Source organism: Tachypleus tridentatus, chromosome 9 (assembly GCF_004210375.1).
Source record: "Tachypleus tridentatus isolate NWPU-2018 chromosome 9, ASM421037v1, whole genome shotgun sequence".
Lineage (NCBI taxonomy): Eukaryota > Metazoa > Arthropoda > Merostomata > Xiphosura > Limulidae > Tachypleus > Tachypleus tridentatus.
In genome coordinates, this window is record NC_134833.1 from 125,452,881 (window position 1) to 125,473,095 (window position 20,215).

At 34.9% G+C, this 20,215-nt stretch overlaps 1 protein-coding gene across 2 annotated transcripts in view; it reads right to left on the reverse strand.

The window, feature by feature from the left end:
* The window catches only part of LOC143226288 (uncharacterized), a 70,184-nt gene that overhangs the window by 14,093 nt on the left and 35,876 nt on the right, over positions 1–20,215 (reverse strand). Inside the window, exons 1-3 of one of the 2 annotated variants that reach the window (XM_076457070.1) lie at positions 17,191–17,209; positions 13,863–13,995; positions 2,187–2,332 (exon numbers count right to left, since the gene is read on the reverse strand). In XM_076457070.1, the coding sequence (XP_076313185.1) occupies positions 2,187–2,332; positions 13,863–13,933 (217 nt within the window). In that variant the 5' untranslated portion in view covers positions 13,934–13,995; positions 17,191–17,209. Of the gene's footprint in view, positions 1–2,186; positions 2,333–13,862; positions 13,996–17,190; positions 17,210–20,215 lie in introns of those variants that run through there. The other variant, XM_076457069.1, reaches the window with a different exon arrangement.

Below are 20,215 nucleotides of genomic sequence, written 5' to 3' on the forward strand. Positions count from 1 at the left end.
GAATGACTTATGTCTCTGAATATCACAATTATCTATAATTAAAATTATTTTTTATTATATTCAAAGGCTTTAACCAGTAAAGAAAGAGTAATCACAAATCTGTAAAAAAAGAGCAGTCTCTGCCTTCATAAATGTAAACATCTATACTGTACTTTTTAAAATATGTTAACACTTATGCTAAAAATTACTTTTTTCACGAAGTTTTTATTAGTTTCGATTAACATAACGATAACAAAATCTATCAATACACATATTAATTACTAATATAACTTCAGCTTTTAAAAAATCTTATATATATGTCATCATAATCCAGTTTCTTAAATTTACCGTTGATTCAAAATTATTTTCTATTGTTATATCAAATAGATTTAGGTGGTTCATATTTATTTTCTACTAACCTTATATTTATTTATATTTATATATATTTCTGTAAATCTTCTGTTTTCACAATATTTACAAATGGTGTTTTTTTCATTTTTTATAGCGAATAGTTTCCGATTTTTATGACAAAACATTTTTTTACTTCGTAAAGATTTTCGGCTCCCACTGAAATTCTCTATTCCTATGAGTTTATTTTTTTTATAAGAACGATTGATAGAACTTGGTTTCCCCAGAATTCCTGAACAGTATATTCGTTGTGTTTTCTTACCGGTCATTTTTCATTGTTTTTATATCAACTAACTGTATTAGAATAGATGGCGTCAGCATATTATTTTTCCCAGATAATCTATGTATTGTTTTAATATTTTCAAGTTTAAAATCTTCGACTTCAAATTTGTTAATATTTTTACTTACAACTTCTTTTAACTTCTCAGAATTTTCTGGCAAAAATACAGGAATACTATGTATTTCATATTTCGATTTCTGCTTCATTGATCCAAACTATTCTCCAAAATTTTAAAGAAAGATATAATTATTCCTTCTCTTTCTACTGCTCTTCTAATAGTTGTTGTATTTGTGTTTTAGCTTCTGCCTGATTTTTTTTTCTATTTTACTCATCATACTTTGAGACAAAACTTACAGATTTCTTATTGTTTGATATTTTCATTTTAAGAGCAAGTAACAAAATCAATCATACATTTACCTCTCTTAACTGTTCTGAAAAGCTGCCAGTATCCATTCATTCATTATTTCTCTCTAACGAATTCTCTAGTTCATTTGGTTCGTACTTTACTTACTTGATTTGTTCGTTCCTTTAAATGTTTCACAGGCACACATTTTGTCTTACCTTCTACTGACCATATTGAAAAAAAAAATTGCCTGTTAAATTCGTTTTCACGCACTCACATCTACCAAACATTTATCTATGTTTTCCTTATTTGGTAATTTTCATTAATTCAGGAGTTTGTTTGTTTTCTTAATTTCGCGCAAAACTACACGAGAGCTATCTATGCTAGCCGCCCTTAATTTAGCAGTGTAAAACTAGAGGGAAGGCAGCAAGTCTGTTATTTTGTTTGTTTGTTTTTTTTAATTTCGCCCAAAGCTACTCGAGAGCTATCTACACTAGCCGTCCCTAATTTAGCAGTATAAGACTAGAGGGAAGGCAGCTAGTAATCACCACCCACCGCCAACTGTTGTGCTACTCTTTTACCAACGAATAGTGAGATTGATCGTAACTTATAACGCCCCTACGGCTGAAAGGTCAAGCATGTTTGGTGCGACAGGGATTCGAACCCGCGACCGTCGGATTACGTATCGAACGCCTTAACACACTTGGCCCTGCCAGGTCCCGCAACTAGTCCTCACCACCCACCACTAACTCTTGGGCTACTTTTTTACCAACAAATAGCGGGATTTACAGTCACGTTTTCATACCCTTACGGCTGATAGGGCGAGCATGCTGGGTGTGATGGGAATTCGAATACGCGACCCTGAGGTTATGAGTTGAGCGCCTTAATCACCTGGTCATGCCAGGCCTAATTCAGATGTATTAGTACGTTTAAAATTATATTTATTTTTACAACAAATTTACCCATTGTTCACCAAAAACCGTTATTCATGAGTCATACATTTAGCAGCTTCCAAATTCAAGCATAGAATTTTTAAAAGTTACTAATGTGAAAGATTAACTATATAAGTAAAATACCACAAACCCAATAATAAAAATTATATCAATCAACTTATTTTAACTCACATTGCACCGCTTTAGTTAAAAGGTTAGAACAAGAACATGTGGAATTACTTACTTTGTCGAAGGTCTGACTTTTCGTCACATATTTCGTCCATCAATTCCTGAGCACCCTGCGTCATATCCTTATAAGCATCCCTTTGTGCGGGATCGAAACACCTTTCTGTGTACTTTTTGATGCAGGTGGTACTGTTTTTGAAATTCCTGGACAAAAAATAATGTCGAGACAAAAGAAGAACTCAAAATTGAAAACATCAATGTAGTTTTGTCAAGTTACAAATGGAAAACATCAGTATAGTTTTGTCAAGTTACAAATGAAAACATCAATGTAGTTTTGTCAAGTTACAAATGGAAAACATCAATGTAGTTTTGTCAAGTTACAAATGGAAAACATCAGTGTAGTTTTGTCAAGTAACCTTTGGAAAATATTAATGTAGTTTTGTCAAGTTACAAATGGTAAAAATCATTGTAGTTTTGCCAAGTTACAAATGGAAAATATCATTGTAGTTTTGTCAAGTTATACATGGAAAACATCAATGTAGTTACAAGAAAAAAGAAGAAACTGGTTTTGTAGAGAAGGATCCAAACACCATGTTTTATTTGATGAGATCACGATGTTAGGAAAACAGGTAGGCTCAAAAACCAATTTAACACGCACGCACAATAAAACTATAGTCCGAGCGCTATCGGAAGGTGAACTTTTCTTTGTCAGAGACAAACAGAAACTTTTTCTCCCAGTGGCATAGCGGTATGTCTTCAGATTTAAAATGTTAGAAACAGAGTTTCGATACCCCTGGTGAGAAGAGCACAGATAGCCCATTGTGTAGCTTTGTGCGTGATTACAAAAAAAAAGACGAAAATCTTTCATTGATAGCTCTAACTAGACTAAGGATATATTATAAATTGATTGTTTTGCTTTGAGTGCAAAGCTGCAAAATAGGCTATCTATACTGTGCCCGAATTTTTGAAATATATTTATGAAAATGCAAACAGTTTTAGCTTTTTATATTCCTTGTCCATATAAATTTTTTTATCCTTTTCATATTTCAAACTTTCATAAGACTTCAAGTCCCTCGGTGGTACAGCGGTAAGTTCGTGGTCTTACAACGCTAAAATCCGAAATGGACGTAGAAGATAGGGCAATGTCGTTTTACTCCAAAGTAAACAAAATATGATTTAACTGATGGAAGGTTTAGAAATTTCTTAATTTGATTTGAATTTCGCGTGAATTTACACGAGAGCTATTCACGCTAGCCTTCCCTAATTTAGCAGTGAAAGACTAGAGAGAATGCAGCTAGTCACCACCACCCACCGCCAACTCTTGGGTTACGCTTTTGCCAACGAATAGTGAGATTGACCGAAACATTATAATGCTCCTAAGGCTGAAAGAAGCGTATGTTTGGTGGGACGGGGAGTTGAACCTGTCCCTCTCAAAATGCGAGTCAAGCGTCCTAATCACCTGTCAGTAAACTCTTAATAACTTCAAAACGAATGTGACAAGAGGAGCAAATTTATTCTTTAAAAATTACGTTAAAATAAGATCTATTTTATTTCATTTCTTGAAAAACTAAAATTTGGGTTGTTTGTTTGTTTGTTTGAAGTCAAGCGCAAAGCTACACAATGGACTATCTGTGCTCTGTTCACTACGAATATCGAAACCCGGGTTTCTAGCGTTGTAAACTAATAGACATATCGCTATGCCACAGGGGGCCTGGACTTTTGATGAACTGTTTAATGGCGATTGTTGTTGAGCACGAAACTAGAAAATGGGTAGTCTGTGCCTACCGCAAAGATATAATTCCGAATTTTAGATAGAAAACTCTCAAAATTACCAACTGACCACTGATGATTACGACGTTATAAGAATGCAAATAGAAAATTCATTTTCTGCTTCACACAAAAAATTACACAAATGCTCAATACCATTGTATTTACTTTAAAATAATTACCTAACTTTATGCTAACTACCGTAACATATATCAAATCCCTAACAATTATTAAACGGCCCGGCATGGCCAAGCTTGTTAAGGCTATTTGTTTGTTTGTTTTTTAATTTCGCACAAAGCTACTCGAGGGCTATCTGTGTTAGCCGTCCCTAATTTAGCAGTGTAGGACTAGAGGGAAGGCAGTTAGTCATCACCACCCACCGTCAACTCTTGGGCTACTCTTTTATCAACGAATAGTGGGATTGACCGTCACTTTATAACGCCCCCACGGATGAAAGGGTGAACATGTTTGGCGCGACAGGAATGCGAACTCGCGACCCTCAGATTACGAGTCGCACGCCTTAACACGCTTGGCCATGCTGGGCCCAAACAAACAGTTATTAAAAATCGACTCTTCTTATAATTCAGTATAAGAGCTCTTATGAGTAATGGTGAAGTTTGTAAATTCGATCTTTGACTCAGCTTCTGAAGAACTTTACTATTTCACTCCTTTAATTTTGCTGAATATGTGACAATTACTTTAAAACTTCGTTTTCAATCTCATGAAATAATTCCATGTTATTTCGTTACATTTTCGTTATTTATAATCAGACAATTCACCTTAAAAACTGTAATTATATTATCTTCTTTTCGTTCTTTAAGACTAACTAACATTTTGTTTCATTTGTTCGTACTTTTTGCTAATAGTGATAGCATCAGGTTCAGCGACTTCATTACGGAGTTTGTTTAGCTCACTGTTTGTTTGTTGTTGCTGTTTTCACCTTTCACTGTTGTTGTTACTGTCATTTCGCAAAAACGAGCTATTTAACCAGCGTCAAATAATATCCGCGATAGGGGCCAACTCTCAACATGAAGGGCCACCCATTTGTCACCATAGGTTTCTTTGTGTTTCATGATGCAATGATCGGTAATTTAAAAACGGTACTCTCATGTGCAGCTTTACAGTGAAATATATTACGACTCACCTACCTGTAAATCTGAGATTACTAAGCAATATTCAGCTGAACAATATTTGAACTTTGGTATATTTTTCCTATTTCCAATGAAATAGGTCTCCCACACCTTCGCCCAATTGTTTAATACATACGAGAATGATGCAGCATCTGATTCCAAGATAAAACAAACATCTTTTTTTTCTCTTAAATTTCTAAACCAAAAATCCATATTTCCTCTCCTCTCGTTTTATAGTTTAGAAACTAGTTGTTTTTTTTAAATTCTAATGATAAGTGGTTTCAAAACTAATTCTTTTTTTTTTGTTTTACTATGAGGTACCTGATAGCCAGTTACAGCTGTAGCTCAGGTTGCAGTATTACGGCGTCCGAAATGAGAGCAGAAAATATAAGTAAATCATACATTGTGGATCCACTGATCGTAAGTGCTGTTTGGTAGGAGTTCCAGCAAAAATACCCGGTACTAAAACTGTAGTACTGCAAAGAACATATCTAAAATTCTGAGAAGGTTTAATAATTGAATGCTACCTTTGAGTTTGGATGAAACTACCACATGTATCTTAGCTGAATTTGTGCTTTATAGTTTGGGTCACATTGAGGAGTTCCGGTTTTATTTTAATTGTTGTTATACAAGAACCAATATAAATGTAAAGATCTACATAAAAGAAAACCAATATCGTGTGTCAAGTGGTTTTGATTTTTTTCTACTTTTATATAAAATTGCCACCTTCAACTACAAACACACACACACAAACGTATCCACAACGCAGTATAAAAACAAAATTATTCCACACTCTACACACAGTGAACATTTTAAACCAATTTGAAGTATAGAGGTTTTAAAACTAAAATTCGATTTTAAAACATTATGAGTTGACAGGAATAATTTAAGGCTCATTCTTTACGCGGTAAAATGTTTTGTATTCTTAGTTTTACATAATAATACCGTCAAATAAAGTTTTTGTATGCCGACTTTTAAACAGTAATGTGTAACGAATTTACTGTTATACATTTATTTTAATATATGTTTGTTTCAGTTTAATGCATGTAATGTGTAGTGTTAAATGTGTATTGCGCAAGTCCCTAAATTTCTAGAAGATTCTCGAAGTTAAGAATCTACAATGTATGCTTTGTGTAAAATACTAGTGATTCCCAATGTAACGGATTTACCGCTGTATATTTGTTTTGGTGTCTACGCTTATTTCTGTATAGGTTTGATTTTTGCATGTAGCATATGTTCTTGAATGTGTATTACGCAAGACCTGTCTGTTATCGAAACTCGAAGAGAATTCTTGAAAGTGAGAACCAACAATATTTGTTGACAAAAACACGCTAGAAAACAGTGTGATTCCTGTAAAAAACAATTACCCAGAAGAGGGAAGAAGAGAATATTATTGAACAGCTGCAGTCAGTGGGCTATAAGCCTAGGAAGCTATAATCAGGGGCGTAGATCCTGGAGGGATGGGGGATACATTCCCCCTTCATTTTATGTGGGGGGTATGGTGCATACAATCATCCCCTCCTACAGTTTGGTCTGTTGAATTGTTTTATTGCATCACAGGCCTACAAATTGTGTGTTTGTTCTTGTGATTCTCGTGTTCTTACCAATCGGATCACATAATTAGGCCTAGATGTAGGCTTTTTTCAGTAGCCGAAATATACATCTTTAATATAGGCGTACTTCTAAACTTTTCGATCTAAGCGATAGTTCGTAAGTATCAGTCAGTAGGCCTAAGTACACATGCAAGGCTTGCAAGCACTATCACAGAAACTACATACGTCTTGTACGTAATGTAAGATTAAGTAAAATTTTCATCAGAACAGATTGAACAGAGCATGAAATTCGAAAATATTACTCCCAAGCGTTTACTCCCAAGATCTGGCAGGCCATTTGTAGCTTGTTGCTGCATCAATCTTATGTGTATATTGTGCGGTTTTCCTACGCCATTTGTTCTTATACATGTCTAGCCGGTTTTATTGTTGAACGCCCTACTCTCCTAAGCTGCCGAATTCGCTGACCATAGTGTAGAGTTAACGACAGGTTCGGGCCGCTCGGATCCAGACGCGCCCTACATCACCCCCCTCCGCTCCCTTTAGTCTGAGCCTCGATTTTACAACAGGACTCATTAGATTTGTGTTTGTGGCCCTCATTAATCTATGAAATTTCAGATTATCACCGCCCTCTAATAAAGTGCTGGTGCTTTATGGTAAAAGAACAATATACTCTCTTATCATAAATAGTAAAAATATTGTATTTTCTTGTATAATTAGAACACAAAAGAAGCGATTTCAACTGCCTGAATCCTCTACTCGAATTATATTGCTAGTTTTTGTTTAGGTGTTTTTATTTAATAAACGTACTTATAGACATTATATCACAACGTGTTTACCTTTTGATGAGCTTTAACAGGAATATAATATATTTGTGATTGTTTAAGTATTTTTGAAAAACTTGCAATTACTTGTGTTGTAGCTAGCACACATTATTGTCCCAGCGATGCTCAGGCGGTCAGTCGGCTCGGTAGTCACTGTAAGGTTCGCGCGTTCGACTTAAATACATTGTACAGTTCAGTCCTACTTCCATTCTGTTCTATCTTCGTTCGTTGTACGTTAAAGTTTTTCAATAAAGACTGTATTTTAGTCTGTTGAGTCATCTGGGAAACAGATTCCAATTATGACAAGCAAGAGTCTCAAACTTTCCGATATTAGACAGTTCTGCAAACTAATACAACGACAGAAAGCAATATCTCAAAATATTAATTTTCAGGGCAAGTGGTTTGATGAGTTCCCATGGCTGCACTTCGACAATCAGACTCAAGAAGTCATATGCTTTCATTGCGCCAAGGCGGAAAATAGAGGCCTTTTTACAGGGAAATTGGAGAGGCCAGTGGAATATACCTTCATATCCACCGGTTTTTGCAACTGGAAAAAGGCAAAACAGAAATTCAAATTTGTATATTCAAATACTGAGGAACATAGCACACGAAGTGCAGCAAAGTAAAATCTTTGCATTAATGGTTGATGGCACTCAAGATGTTACAGGTGCCGAACAGGAAACAATATGTGTACGATACGTAGATGAGAACATTGACGTCCATGAGACATTTCTTGGTTCGTACAGTGTTTCCAATACAACTGGAGAAACAATATCCTCGACTATACTTGATGTACTGACTAGACTCAATTTACCACTGTCAGTTTGTTTGTTTTGTTTTTGGAATTTCGCACAAAGCTACTCGAGGGCTATCTGTGCTAGCCGTCCCTAATTTAGCAGTGTAAGACTAGAAGGAAGGCAGCTAGTCATCACCACCCACCGCCAACTCTTGGGCTACTCTTTTACCAACGAATAGTGGGATTGACCGTCACATTATACGCCCCCACGGCTGTGAGGGCGAGCATGTTTAGCGCGACGCGGGCGCGAACTCGCGACCCTCGGATTACGAGTCGCACACTTTACGCGCTTGGCCATGCCAGGCCCACCACTGTCAGGATGAAGAGCACAAACTTATGATGGAGCCGCTAACATGAGTGGTGCGTACAGTGGATGCCAGGCAAAAATAAAAGAGAAGCAACCGTCAGCTTTGTTTTTCACTGCGGAGCATACAAGGCTAATTTAATAATGCAACATGCAGTTGAAGCTTGTGAATGTGTTCGAAATTCTATCCAGTGGGTACATGAACTTGATGTGTTGTTTCAGAAGTCATGCAAATACAAGACAATCTTTGAAAATATTGTATCGTCAGACAGCCACAATGGTCCAGTTAAATATAACCGCCCTCTGTGTCCAACACGCTGGTTGTGCCGCCTATATGCAATTACATGTGCTAATGATCACTACAGTGACATTGTTGATTCTTTGTCTGAATTAGCAAATGAAAAATCAGATGTAACAGTGAAAGCACAAGATCTGCTGGACAGATTTGACAAAGGAAAGACAGTTTTAGGATTGTTGATGGCTCAGCATCCATTAGCTGCATTAGAGGAACTAAACCGTACATTCCAAGCAAAATCAGCAAAAATCATCCCTCCCATTGGGTGTAAAAAATCTACACCCCTGGCTATAATTGTGATTAATGTCTATTGATAGGAAAACTACGGAATTTGACCAGGAACAAATAGAGATTTCGAATACTACATACCGTTCAACTTCATTAAATTTCTTCGGACATTGTTATTTCAATGAGGGCATTAAATATATTTGCTGGAAGGAATCGGCTTGTACCTGGTGTGAGGGTATCCAAGAAAAATACAGCATTAGCTTAGGCGAGACGTAACAATATGTCAGAATTAAGTTGATCGTCGTGGACCTGGACCAACGATAAAATATTCAATTCTAAACCAGATATAAGACACGGTATAGTTTGTAAGTTTGTAAAAATTCTGTAAATAAACCATAATTTGTAATAACTATTAGTAATAACCGTTGTTGCAAACTGTGTTATTTTTTATGTTTGTATATTAAAATATATTTGTGTTAAAAAAGGAAATTATATGTATCACTGTTGTTGGCAAATAACATATGTTTAATACATATTAACATTTAATTAACTACTGAGCTCAAGTTCAAATTTCCAGTTATTTGAAGCAGCAATATGCAACGTATATAACATAATGAATCGGAGACTCGTCCAAAATAAATAATAACAATACGTAACACCAGTATTGTTGTCAAATGAACATTCTAGAACCTCGCCTGAAAGTTTATAAATGAACGTGCTAAGAAACAGACGTAGAATATTGTTGGTCGCTACAGTTAGTACACTACAAGCCTCGGAACCTATAATTGTGATTAACGCTTAGTAATAAGGCACCTACAGAATTTGACCAGAAACGTTTATAGATTTCAAATATTATCAACCGTTTCACTTCAATAAATTATCTTCGAGCGTTAGTATTTCTACGAGGACATTAAATATCTTCATCGCTAAAAAAAGAAAATCAGCGTATAAGCGACGTGAGGCCATCTAAACTAGCTTGTTTTAGCGATGTGTGACAATATCAACTCAGAATTAACATGTCGTCGTGGGCTTCAACCATCGATAAAATATTCAGTTCTAGATCAGATAGAAGACTCGGTATAATTTTTTAGTTTGTTTAGTTTTGAATTTCGCATAAAGCTTCACTAGGGCTATCTGCGCTAGCCTTCCATAATTTAGCAGTCGAGTGCCTTAACCACCTGGCTATGCCGGTCCTGTTAGTTTGTAAAACTCTTGTAAATAAACCAATATTTGTAATTACTGGGCCTGGCATGGACAGATGGTTAAGGCACTCGACTCGTAGTCTGAGGGTTGTGAGTTTGAATTCCCTTCACACCAAACATGCTCGCCCTTTCAGTCGTGGGGGCGTTATAATGTAGGTCAATCCCATAATTCGTTGGTAAAAGAGTAGCCCAAGAATTGGCGGTAGATGGTGGTAACTAGCTGCCTTCTCTCTAGTTTTATACTACTAAATTAGGAACGGCTAGCGCAGATAGCTCTCGTGTTGCTTTACGCGAAATTCAAAACAAAACAAACTTGTAATAACTGTTATTATAAATTGTTTTGTTTTTATATATTAAAATATATTTGTGTTAAGAAAGAAAATTGTACGTATTAGTCTTGTTGTCAAATATAAAAAAACTGGTACACATCGAAGTTCGAATAAATTCTAAATTTAAAGTTCCGGCTATTTGAAATCGTAATACAAAACGTACATACCTTACGCAATAAAAGGAGACTCGTCCGAAGTTATAATAGCAACAAATAATATCGTGGGAGAAAGTTTCTGTATGCCTGGCTTTAGTAATAATGTATGATAATTTAATGAAGATTACCTGAACATTCTTATAATATAATGGCTCAAGTTTCTATAAACATTAAATTTTACTTTCAGTTACGATTGTTTGTTTGTTTGTTTTGGAATTTCGCACAAAGCTACTCGAGGGCTATCTGTGCTAGCCGTCCCTAATTTAGCAGTGTAAGACTAGAGGGAAGGCAGCTAGTCATCACCACCCACCGCCAACTCTTGGGCTACTCTTTTACCAACGAATAGTGGGATTGACCGTCACATTATACACCCCCACGGCTGGGAGGGCGAGCATGTTCAGCGCGACCCGAACTCGGATTACGAGTCGCACGTCTTACGCGCTTGGCCATGCCAGGCCTTCAGTTACGACAGAAAATGTTCGTAACCCTGCGTCGTGGGTAGTTTTTTTCCTCATAACGTAAAAAGTATCATGATTAGGATAATGAAAGTATTGTATATTATACTAACACACATCTACATAAATGTTTATGTAAATTGAACGACAAATAAACTGTTGATAAACAAATAACCAAACATAGGAGGAGCAGAAAGTGTTCGTGCATCTACTTTAATGGTCAGTTGTGTAGCCTTTCAGGTGAATTACTTGACGCAATCTCTCCTCATTGCCCTCCATGATCGTTTGACAGCACTCGACAGGTATTTTCTTCCATTCTTCTTTATAGAAGGCCTTCAACTCTTGCAAGTTTTTCGGATGACGCTGATGAGCCCTGGTCTTCAACTCATGCAAAACGTTTTCAATTGGGTTGAGATCGGGTGACTGCGATGGCCACTCCATAACGCTTATATGGTTCCTCGATGTGTGCTTAGGGTCATTGTCGTGCTGGAAGATCCAACGACGCCCAAGCCCCAAGTTCCGAGCATCATTCTTGATATAAGTGCCTAATATATCAACGTACTCTTCTTTTTTCATGATTCCGTTGACGCGGTGAAGGCTGCCTACACCAGAAGAGCTGAAGGAACCCCATAGCATGATCGAGCCACCTCCGTGTTTAATTGTAGGGACGGTGTTCTTTGGAAGATTTCGTTGCTCCTTCTTACGGAAAATATAACGAACAGCACTGTGGCCGAAAAGCTCGATTTTAGTCTCGTCTGACCAAAGAATACTCTTCCAATAGGTAAAGGGTTTATTTACATGCTTTCTTGCATACCTAAATCGTGCTCCTAAATGAACAGGCTTTAAATATGGAGTTCTACGAGGACGCCATGCTTTGAACCCAGAAGAGCGTAACATGTTCGTAACTGTAGAGGTGCTTACTTTAACCCCAGTTTCCCTTACCAGTTTCTGTATGTCATTACGTGTTAAACGAGGGTTCCTACTAACTTCTCTGAGAACCTTTTCCTCTTGGCTCTCTCTGGAATTTGTTGGGGCGTCCGGAACGATGGAGGTTAGCAGTTGATCCTGAAAGCTTAAACTTGGCAATTATGCTTTGAACAGTAGCTTTCGTCACATTAAGTTGTGTAGCAATACCGGAAAGCGACACAAGAGACTTATATTTTACAATAATTCGGTTTTTTTTAAATCACTAGACAGTTGTTTCCTGTTTGCCATGATGACCAAGCAGATAATGACGGAGACGGAGCTAAATTGACGGAAGTACATTTTTTTTACAGGCTAAATTCCAATAATTATGAATCCAGTATCTAGTTCTGGAATGCTATAATGTAGTTTATTCACCAAACTAAACAAAATTTTTACGGGAATATCAGTTTTTTCACATGTTCTGAACTGTACGAACACTTTCTGCTCCTCTTATTTTTGGTTATTTGCTTATAAACAGTTTATTTGTCGTTTAATTTACATAAAAATTTATGTAGATGTGTATTAGTATAATATTTATAATATAATCTACTTCTATTAGCCTAATCATGATATGTTTTAAGTTATGAGCAAAAAACCACTCGGGACGCAGTGGTACGAACACTTTCTGTCGTAACTGTGTTATTTATATGAAAAAAAATTCTGATATTATTGCATGCGTTTAACACTAGAAAAATATCAAGTAACAGCCGATCAAAATAATTACTCATTATACAGTAATCAAAAGTTTTATTGTAACAAATAATAAACACGTTAGATTAATACCGAAACGTTAAAGGACTGATGAAGACGATGGTAGTCTTTACAAACTTGTTTTAATATAGCTACACTCAGAACGTTTCGAAGAACGTGAAATGAGATCCAGTTACGTGAACAGGTATTGTCGAATAAGAAATTACTTATAAACTTGTTAAGCAAATATATTACAAAACGCTACTAAATTTGTAATATTTAGAACATCAGTGCTATGAAATTGAGAGAAATGTGCAAACTAGCACAACATGCTATTAATAGCACTTTATACAGGTGTTGTCCTTTGAAAAACGAAAAAACCGAAACAGATGTAAGCGCATAACGCATGTGGCAACACCATACACTAAGAAAAATGCTATTAAAATGCCAGCTTTCATGTGATAGACAGTCCTCTAAACTAGATAAATTTTTTTAGAAGACAAATTCTAGTTCTAACTGATTTTCTGTTGGTCCCGTTTTATCTAAATTACAAACAGAAAGTTTCACAAAGATGTTTTTTATAAAACTTCATTGTAGAACCATTATTATTGTGCAAATATATTTACAGACGATAGCTCAACTCATTATTCCAAAGTTCGTAGTACTAAAACATAATTTGTAATGCAGGTATACTACTCAATAATTTTATAGGTCTATAACTGGAAACGAGGCGGAGGGTTGATAGAGTAAAAAATAAATGAAACTAATTTTTCTCATACGTAATGATTTTTTTTCTTTTTTAAAAAGAAGATTTCGTCATTACACTTTCCAGGGGATCACATACCGCCATCTGTTCAAATTAAACTCATTCAAGATTTGGGTGAAAACAATCCATGGCTTTAAATTTGCGTAAAAATAAAAGAGATTTTATTTGTTTTTGTCAACAGCAAATCAAGAGAATATAGAACACCACAAAAAATGTCTTCATTTGTATATATTTTTTAATAATTCTTTTTTCATATATAAAAAAATATATAACCTACTGGCAGAAGATTTTCAAGTCATCTTCGGTCACCACGAGCAACATTTCGGTTTCGTTGGCGAAATGAGGCATTAGTTTTAAACATCGTTGTAAGTCATTGCTGTTACACTGTTCGCAAGAAACTGTTTTCAAACCTTCAAAACAAAAACAGAAATTTCTAACAGAAACTTGAAAAGTCACGGAAAAATAACTTTAAGATCTTTAATCAAAACAAAAAAAACTATTCTTAACTAAAATATATATATCTATAATGAACTAAAATACCATTTAGAAAAAAAAAGCATGTAACACATTACAATTTGTAATACACAAATTAGTGAGTCACACGCAACCGTAGCTGATATAAAATACTAAAAACTGGCCTTTAATAAAAGTAACTGTCTTTCCTTTGTTCTAGATGACCAGCACTTTGTAGAATACAATCATATTCCAGTTATAATACATTACATATGTATATAGGCCCGGCATGGCCAGGATCTTAAAGCACTTGACTCGTAATCTGAGTATCGCGGGTTCGAATCCTCGTCACACCAAACATGCTCGCCTTTTCAGCCGTGGGGGGTTATAATGTGACGGTCAACCCCACTATTCGTTGGTAAAAGAGTAGCCCAAGAATTGGCGGTGGTTGGTGATGACTAGCTGAATTCTTTCTAATCTTATACTGCTAAAATAGGGACGGCTAGCGCAGATAGCTCTTGTGTAGCTTTGCGCGAAATTCAAGCCAAAACAAACCACATGTATATATATTATTACATTTTATAACATCGATGTAGTTTGTAAAAGTTTAAAGTTTGTAATGCATACTGAACAACTGTATTCGTTGTTAACCGTGCATTTTACCAGCAAAAACCCTGTTTAATGGTACAAAATAATAGCGGCCTCTAGTATAACTAGAGTAATGAAAATATAAGTTGTTAAGCTTATCAACTTTCTACATTCAAACAGAACTTTCGAAACTGTTAACGCGAGTAAAAGGAGTATATAGTACCATTTTATAACATAGCAGTGATAAAAGTTTTGGATTTAGGAAAGAAAATGTGTTTAATTTGGAAGAAAGTCCATTTATTTATTATTTTCAATAACGTAATTTTCTCTCTCTCTGAACGTGACCCCTTCCTCCTTTGTGGCAAGGCGACATGTGTTGGACTTACAATGCTAGAAACTAGTTTTCGAAACCTGTGGTGGACAGAGCACAAATAGTTTTTTTGCACAGTTAGTTTTTGCTTAAATACAGACAAACACGACCTTTGACTCTAGAAAACATAGTTGTTTTTATTTAAACCAAAGTTTTTTTCATCGGGACAAACAAGGCACTTTTGTTTTTTATTACTTATTTTAAGCAAAAGCAGGATTGAAGACCACACATACAGATTGTAACAGCAGTATTATTTTATTATAGGCCTTTAAAGTAATAAATAGTATTTTTCAAGAGCGGGTACGACGTTTCAACCACTGTAACGTGTAATAAAATAATAAATTAATAAGAAAACTCGAAACAAAACGTTTTGACGGCTATATATATTAGTGAAGTTCCAAATACTTGTATGTAACGTTTAAGTAGCTGAAATATATATATATATAAAAGAGCAGTTTGTTTAAAATCGAAACGAATTACCTATTTAGAAATACAATGAGAAATACACATTTTTATATTGAAAGCTACCGTAATTGCGTACATAAAAAATGTGGCTTTATCACGTTATATGGAAACAAAATACTCAATACAGAGGGTTGAGCTTGTTACACTAAAACGAATTTGAATAGGAATCAGCGAGTTACGTGACAATCACAGACAATATATAGGTGTGGTGGAACTATATTTTGACACTGTTTGGTTGTTTGGTGTTTTGTAAGTAGTGAGATGCTAACGTTTACTTTTGGGGAGGATATATCATATACTTTTTATTCGCAAAATATTCACACAGTCTTATCATAAAGATGCGTTCAGGTTGGGAATTTATAATTTACAAGAAGCGGATTTCATTTTTACTTAATAATATTGAAATAAAAATCATCTTGGAGCACCACGATTTATTGATATACATGTTATCTATTAATCCAAATCCTTAAACAGAATTTTAAAATAATCTATCGTTTTTCACTATAATTGTAGGTTTGGTATGTATATTTACTTTAACATATTCTGGAAAATACTCTTTCGTCTGGCACACACACAGTGTTACCTACAGTCGAGCACGAAGCTCTATCTGTAATAAAACACACACATACAAGGTTATTTGTATATTTGTAACCGTGCTCTCAATTGCATCAGCCAACAAGTGGGAAGTGACATCATGTTTATAGAAATCAGATGTTAAGTGTTACCTTGGTGAAGCATTGTCTTCTAAAGTTATATTTTCTGTCTTCGACACAGAAAAAGAAAGTATGGAAAACAAGTATACATGTAAGTAGAAATAAGATACTATCCGATTAACTGGTTAATTTTAACTCTTTTAAAAGTTTTCAGAATTGAGATACACTTACACATTAAAATTCTAAAGATATAATTATATCCATTGTGATTTACTGTTCTCATTTAGTCTTAGCAAATTTAATAACAAATGACTTTTATCATCAGCAATTCTTTAATAATATTATAACAATGCCTAAATTATGATACTAAACTCAAACACACACATACACCATTCTCAGAATTAAAAACAAACACAACACCATCTGGTTACTAAACAAAGTCGTACATCACTGAAAGAGAACCATGAATAATATTTTTCTAGGAAGGCTTCACCGTATCCTTGTGCAAACCACCCTTATGAATAATAATAAAAAGAACCACAAACAATCGCCGTCTTAATGATGTATAACACGATACGCATAGTTGAGTGAAAACAAACACCAATAGAATGAAATGGACCATACATTTGAAATGAATTAATCGCTAATAACAACTATCATTAATACATCAGGCTTAATATCAGCCTCATTATATTTTCCCATTTCCTACTCGTATGTTATTGAAATTTAAGTATTACCACGCATCAATGTTACTCCATTACGACATCTAAAATATTTTGGCCTAGAAAGTAAAGAGAGAAGAAAGATCTTATTCATTGTCGAACAGTTGGTTACTATTGGTTTTTTTAGACCACGAGTATCATATTATCCTTCCCTTTCGATTGAACACCCGAAGTCTGTTATACTCGTTCACTAAAAAGAAAATTGTTACACGTGATGTAAATTATATCGTTGTTATGGTTAGTAGAAACTTTTATACATCATCTTGCATATCAAAACTTTAAGGCACCTATGTTACAAACAAGTACTAATAAAATGTTACGAAAACCACGAAATAAAATGGGTGTGTGTGTTACCTTATAACAAAGCTATATTGGGCTATCTGTTGTGGCCACCGCGAGGAATCGAACCCTTGACTTTAACGTTATAAATCCGAAGGCTTATAGCTGTTCCACCGGGAGACAAAAATAAAATAACTGAGATTCACATCACGTGCTTTACATACACAGGGCTGGCGTGTAGTAAACATGGATAGGTATTTTAGAATTTACACTCAAGTATATATCTATTCATAATCGACCTTAATTTTAAAACCACAGAGCAGTGAACAGCATCCGCCGCCAACACTTGGGTTCCACTTGTTTAAGTGAATAATGATAATTGCTGTCACTCTTATACAGCACCGCTATCTCAAGGAAGAGAAAGAGTTTTGTGTGTGTCAACCGGACGTGAGACTGAATCACAGGATTCAGAGTCCACTCTTATTGGCACTGGGCCACACCAGAAAACAGCAAAAATTAACGTACTTTATTTCACGTAGCATTCTATAGATTTATACCAAAGTCTGTAACCTTTGCAGTAGTATAAAATATCATTTTATAGCTGAAAACAAGGTTTATAACAAATGAAGAAAATACGTCATTCCACGACACACATATGCTCATACACGTACGTATATATTTGTGTGTGCCTTTTCCACTCATAATTTATGTTGTTATGTTAAATAATAATAAATAATAATCCAAAAATATAATTTTACGTCATTATTATTTCATTTACACTATAAGCAATAAATACATTGCCAGTGATGAATATCATACCTTTAAGAATCATGAAGAAATCTATATAAACTCTTCCTTCTGTACACTGAGAGTGTTTACATACTATAAACATTTACTCTTCACATCTATATTCGATACAAAGTGATCCAATCATCAGCCGTCTTACAACACCGTTTCTCTCAATTTCCTTCAGTTTTGTCAAAGCATCAAACATTGGCGTAGATGTAAATGGGGCCGCATACCCTCAGGAACCCAACTCGTGAAAGGACCGCTTATGGAATATATAAAAGTAATACACTTTGTGTGAGGGTGAGGGCGCCGTCTGACCGTGTTCACTACCAACTTGTATAGGCCCACTTGTGTGATACACAAAACATAACATTTTTGGGACCAGGAACCGCACCTTATGCATCGCTGCAACTCGTGAAAGAACCAACTGTGAACAGTACAAGTATTACAAACTTTGAGAAGAGTCAACAACTAGACGTCCCTATCACCCCCTCTACATATTAGATGAAACAATAAAAATCATGGTTTTTATCTTACTGTATTTATGTTATGATTTAATGAATAATTTTAATTAGGCAACAAAAATAAGGCTGGGACATAAATGGAGATATATTTGTTCTAGGACTCTCTTAGGTCTGCGTAAGTCACAAATATCAAACGTTTAACCAAAATTTCAGTTGTAAAACGTACTTAGAATTTAACAATCACATTTATTAGTATCCACAAGGGGAAAATTAATTATTGTATTAAGATACAAAAACATTGACACTTATTATTTACAAGTGAAAAGTTAACGTCTTAAGGCATAAAAACATTAGCAGAAAGATGTGTGTTAGCTGTGGAATAAACACTATTTTTCAATGTTCTTATTATGAGCACGTGAAAGGAGCCTACGAAAGTTATTCGGACACTGATTTTATTTCTTCTTTTATACAACACCGGGTGGTTAAGGCACTCGACCCATAATCTGAGAGTCGCGAGTTCGAATACCCGTCGCAACGAACATGCTCGTCCTTTCAGCCGTGGAGGCGTTATAATGCAACGGTCAATCCCACTATTCGTTGGTAAAAGAGTAGCCCAAGAGCTGGCTGTAGGTAGTGATGACTAGCTGCATTCCCTCTGGTCTTACACTGCTAAATTGGAGAGGGCTTGCGTGGATAGCCCTTGTGTAGCTTTGTGCGAAACTCCAAAACAAACAAACAATATCGTGCTGCTAGAGAAATATTATCGTGGCATAATAAGTACAGTACGGCATAATTATTAATGAACATTCCAACGGATTTACCAATATATGTATAATTCAATATCAATATTTGTTTTAGTTTAACATATATATATATATGTTACTTATAGTGTTAAATATGTGTTGCAAAATTTCTGCTTATTCTCTAAATTTCTGGAAGATTCTCGAGTGTAAGAATCAATAATATATGTGTTACATTGTTGCAAATCAAACTTTCGATAACCTCACCCTAAAAGTTTATAAATCGACGCGCCAGGAGACAGTTTAATATTATTGTTAGTTTGCTAAAGCTAACATACTACATATCTCGTAAGCTATTACTGTAATAAACACTTATTAATCAGAAAACTACAGATACTTGACCAGGAACGTTTATAGATTTCGAATATTACAAACCGTTCAACTACAGAGCATTAACTTTTGACGTTGGTATTTCTGCGAGGACATTAGGTATCTTCTTCGGTGAAAAGTTAGCTTATAAACTGCATGGAGTCAGTGAAGAATAAAACTAGCTAGCTTCCCGTCAAAGTAAATTATACCTGTGTATAAACATATATTTAATTTGTTCATCGTAAACTGTCGATTAATTATTCAGTTTCAGACCGATTGAAGACTTAATATTGTTTTTAAAACTTTTATACATAAGTTATTATTTGTAATAACCGTTATTAGAAATTATATTATTGTTTGTATATTAAAATATATTTGTGTTAAGAAAAAAACTGTATTAATATTATTGGCAAATATCATAAATTTAATGCATATCAATTAACGTCTAAATTAAAATTGAAATTTCAGTCTACTTGAAATCGTAATACTTCACAAAATAGATTATAATACTTAACAAAATCGTCTCTGATTATCTTATTAATGCAATAATCAGGAAATGGAATAAATAGTTATGCCATTATCTTTAATGTTATTACTGATATTCCAATAAGACAGAAGAATTAGCATATATTCATTGTGAGAAATTAAAACATAAAAAAATCAAAGAATGGCAGGTGTCGCACTTGACAGATCGTTACCTAATGACATCTAACAGGTAATAAGACGAGTTTTCAGCAT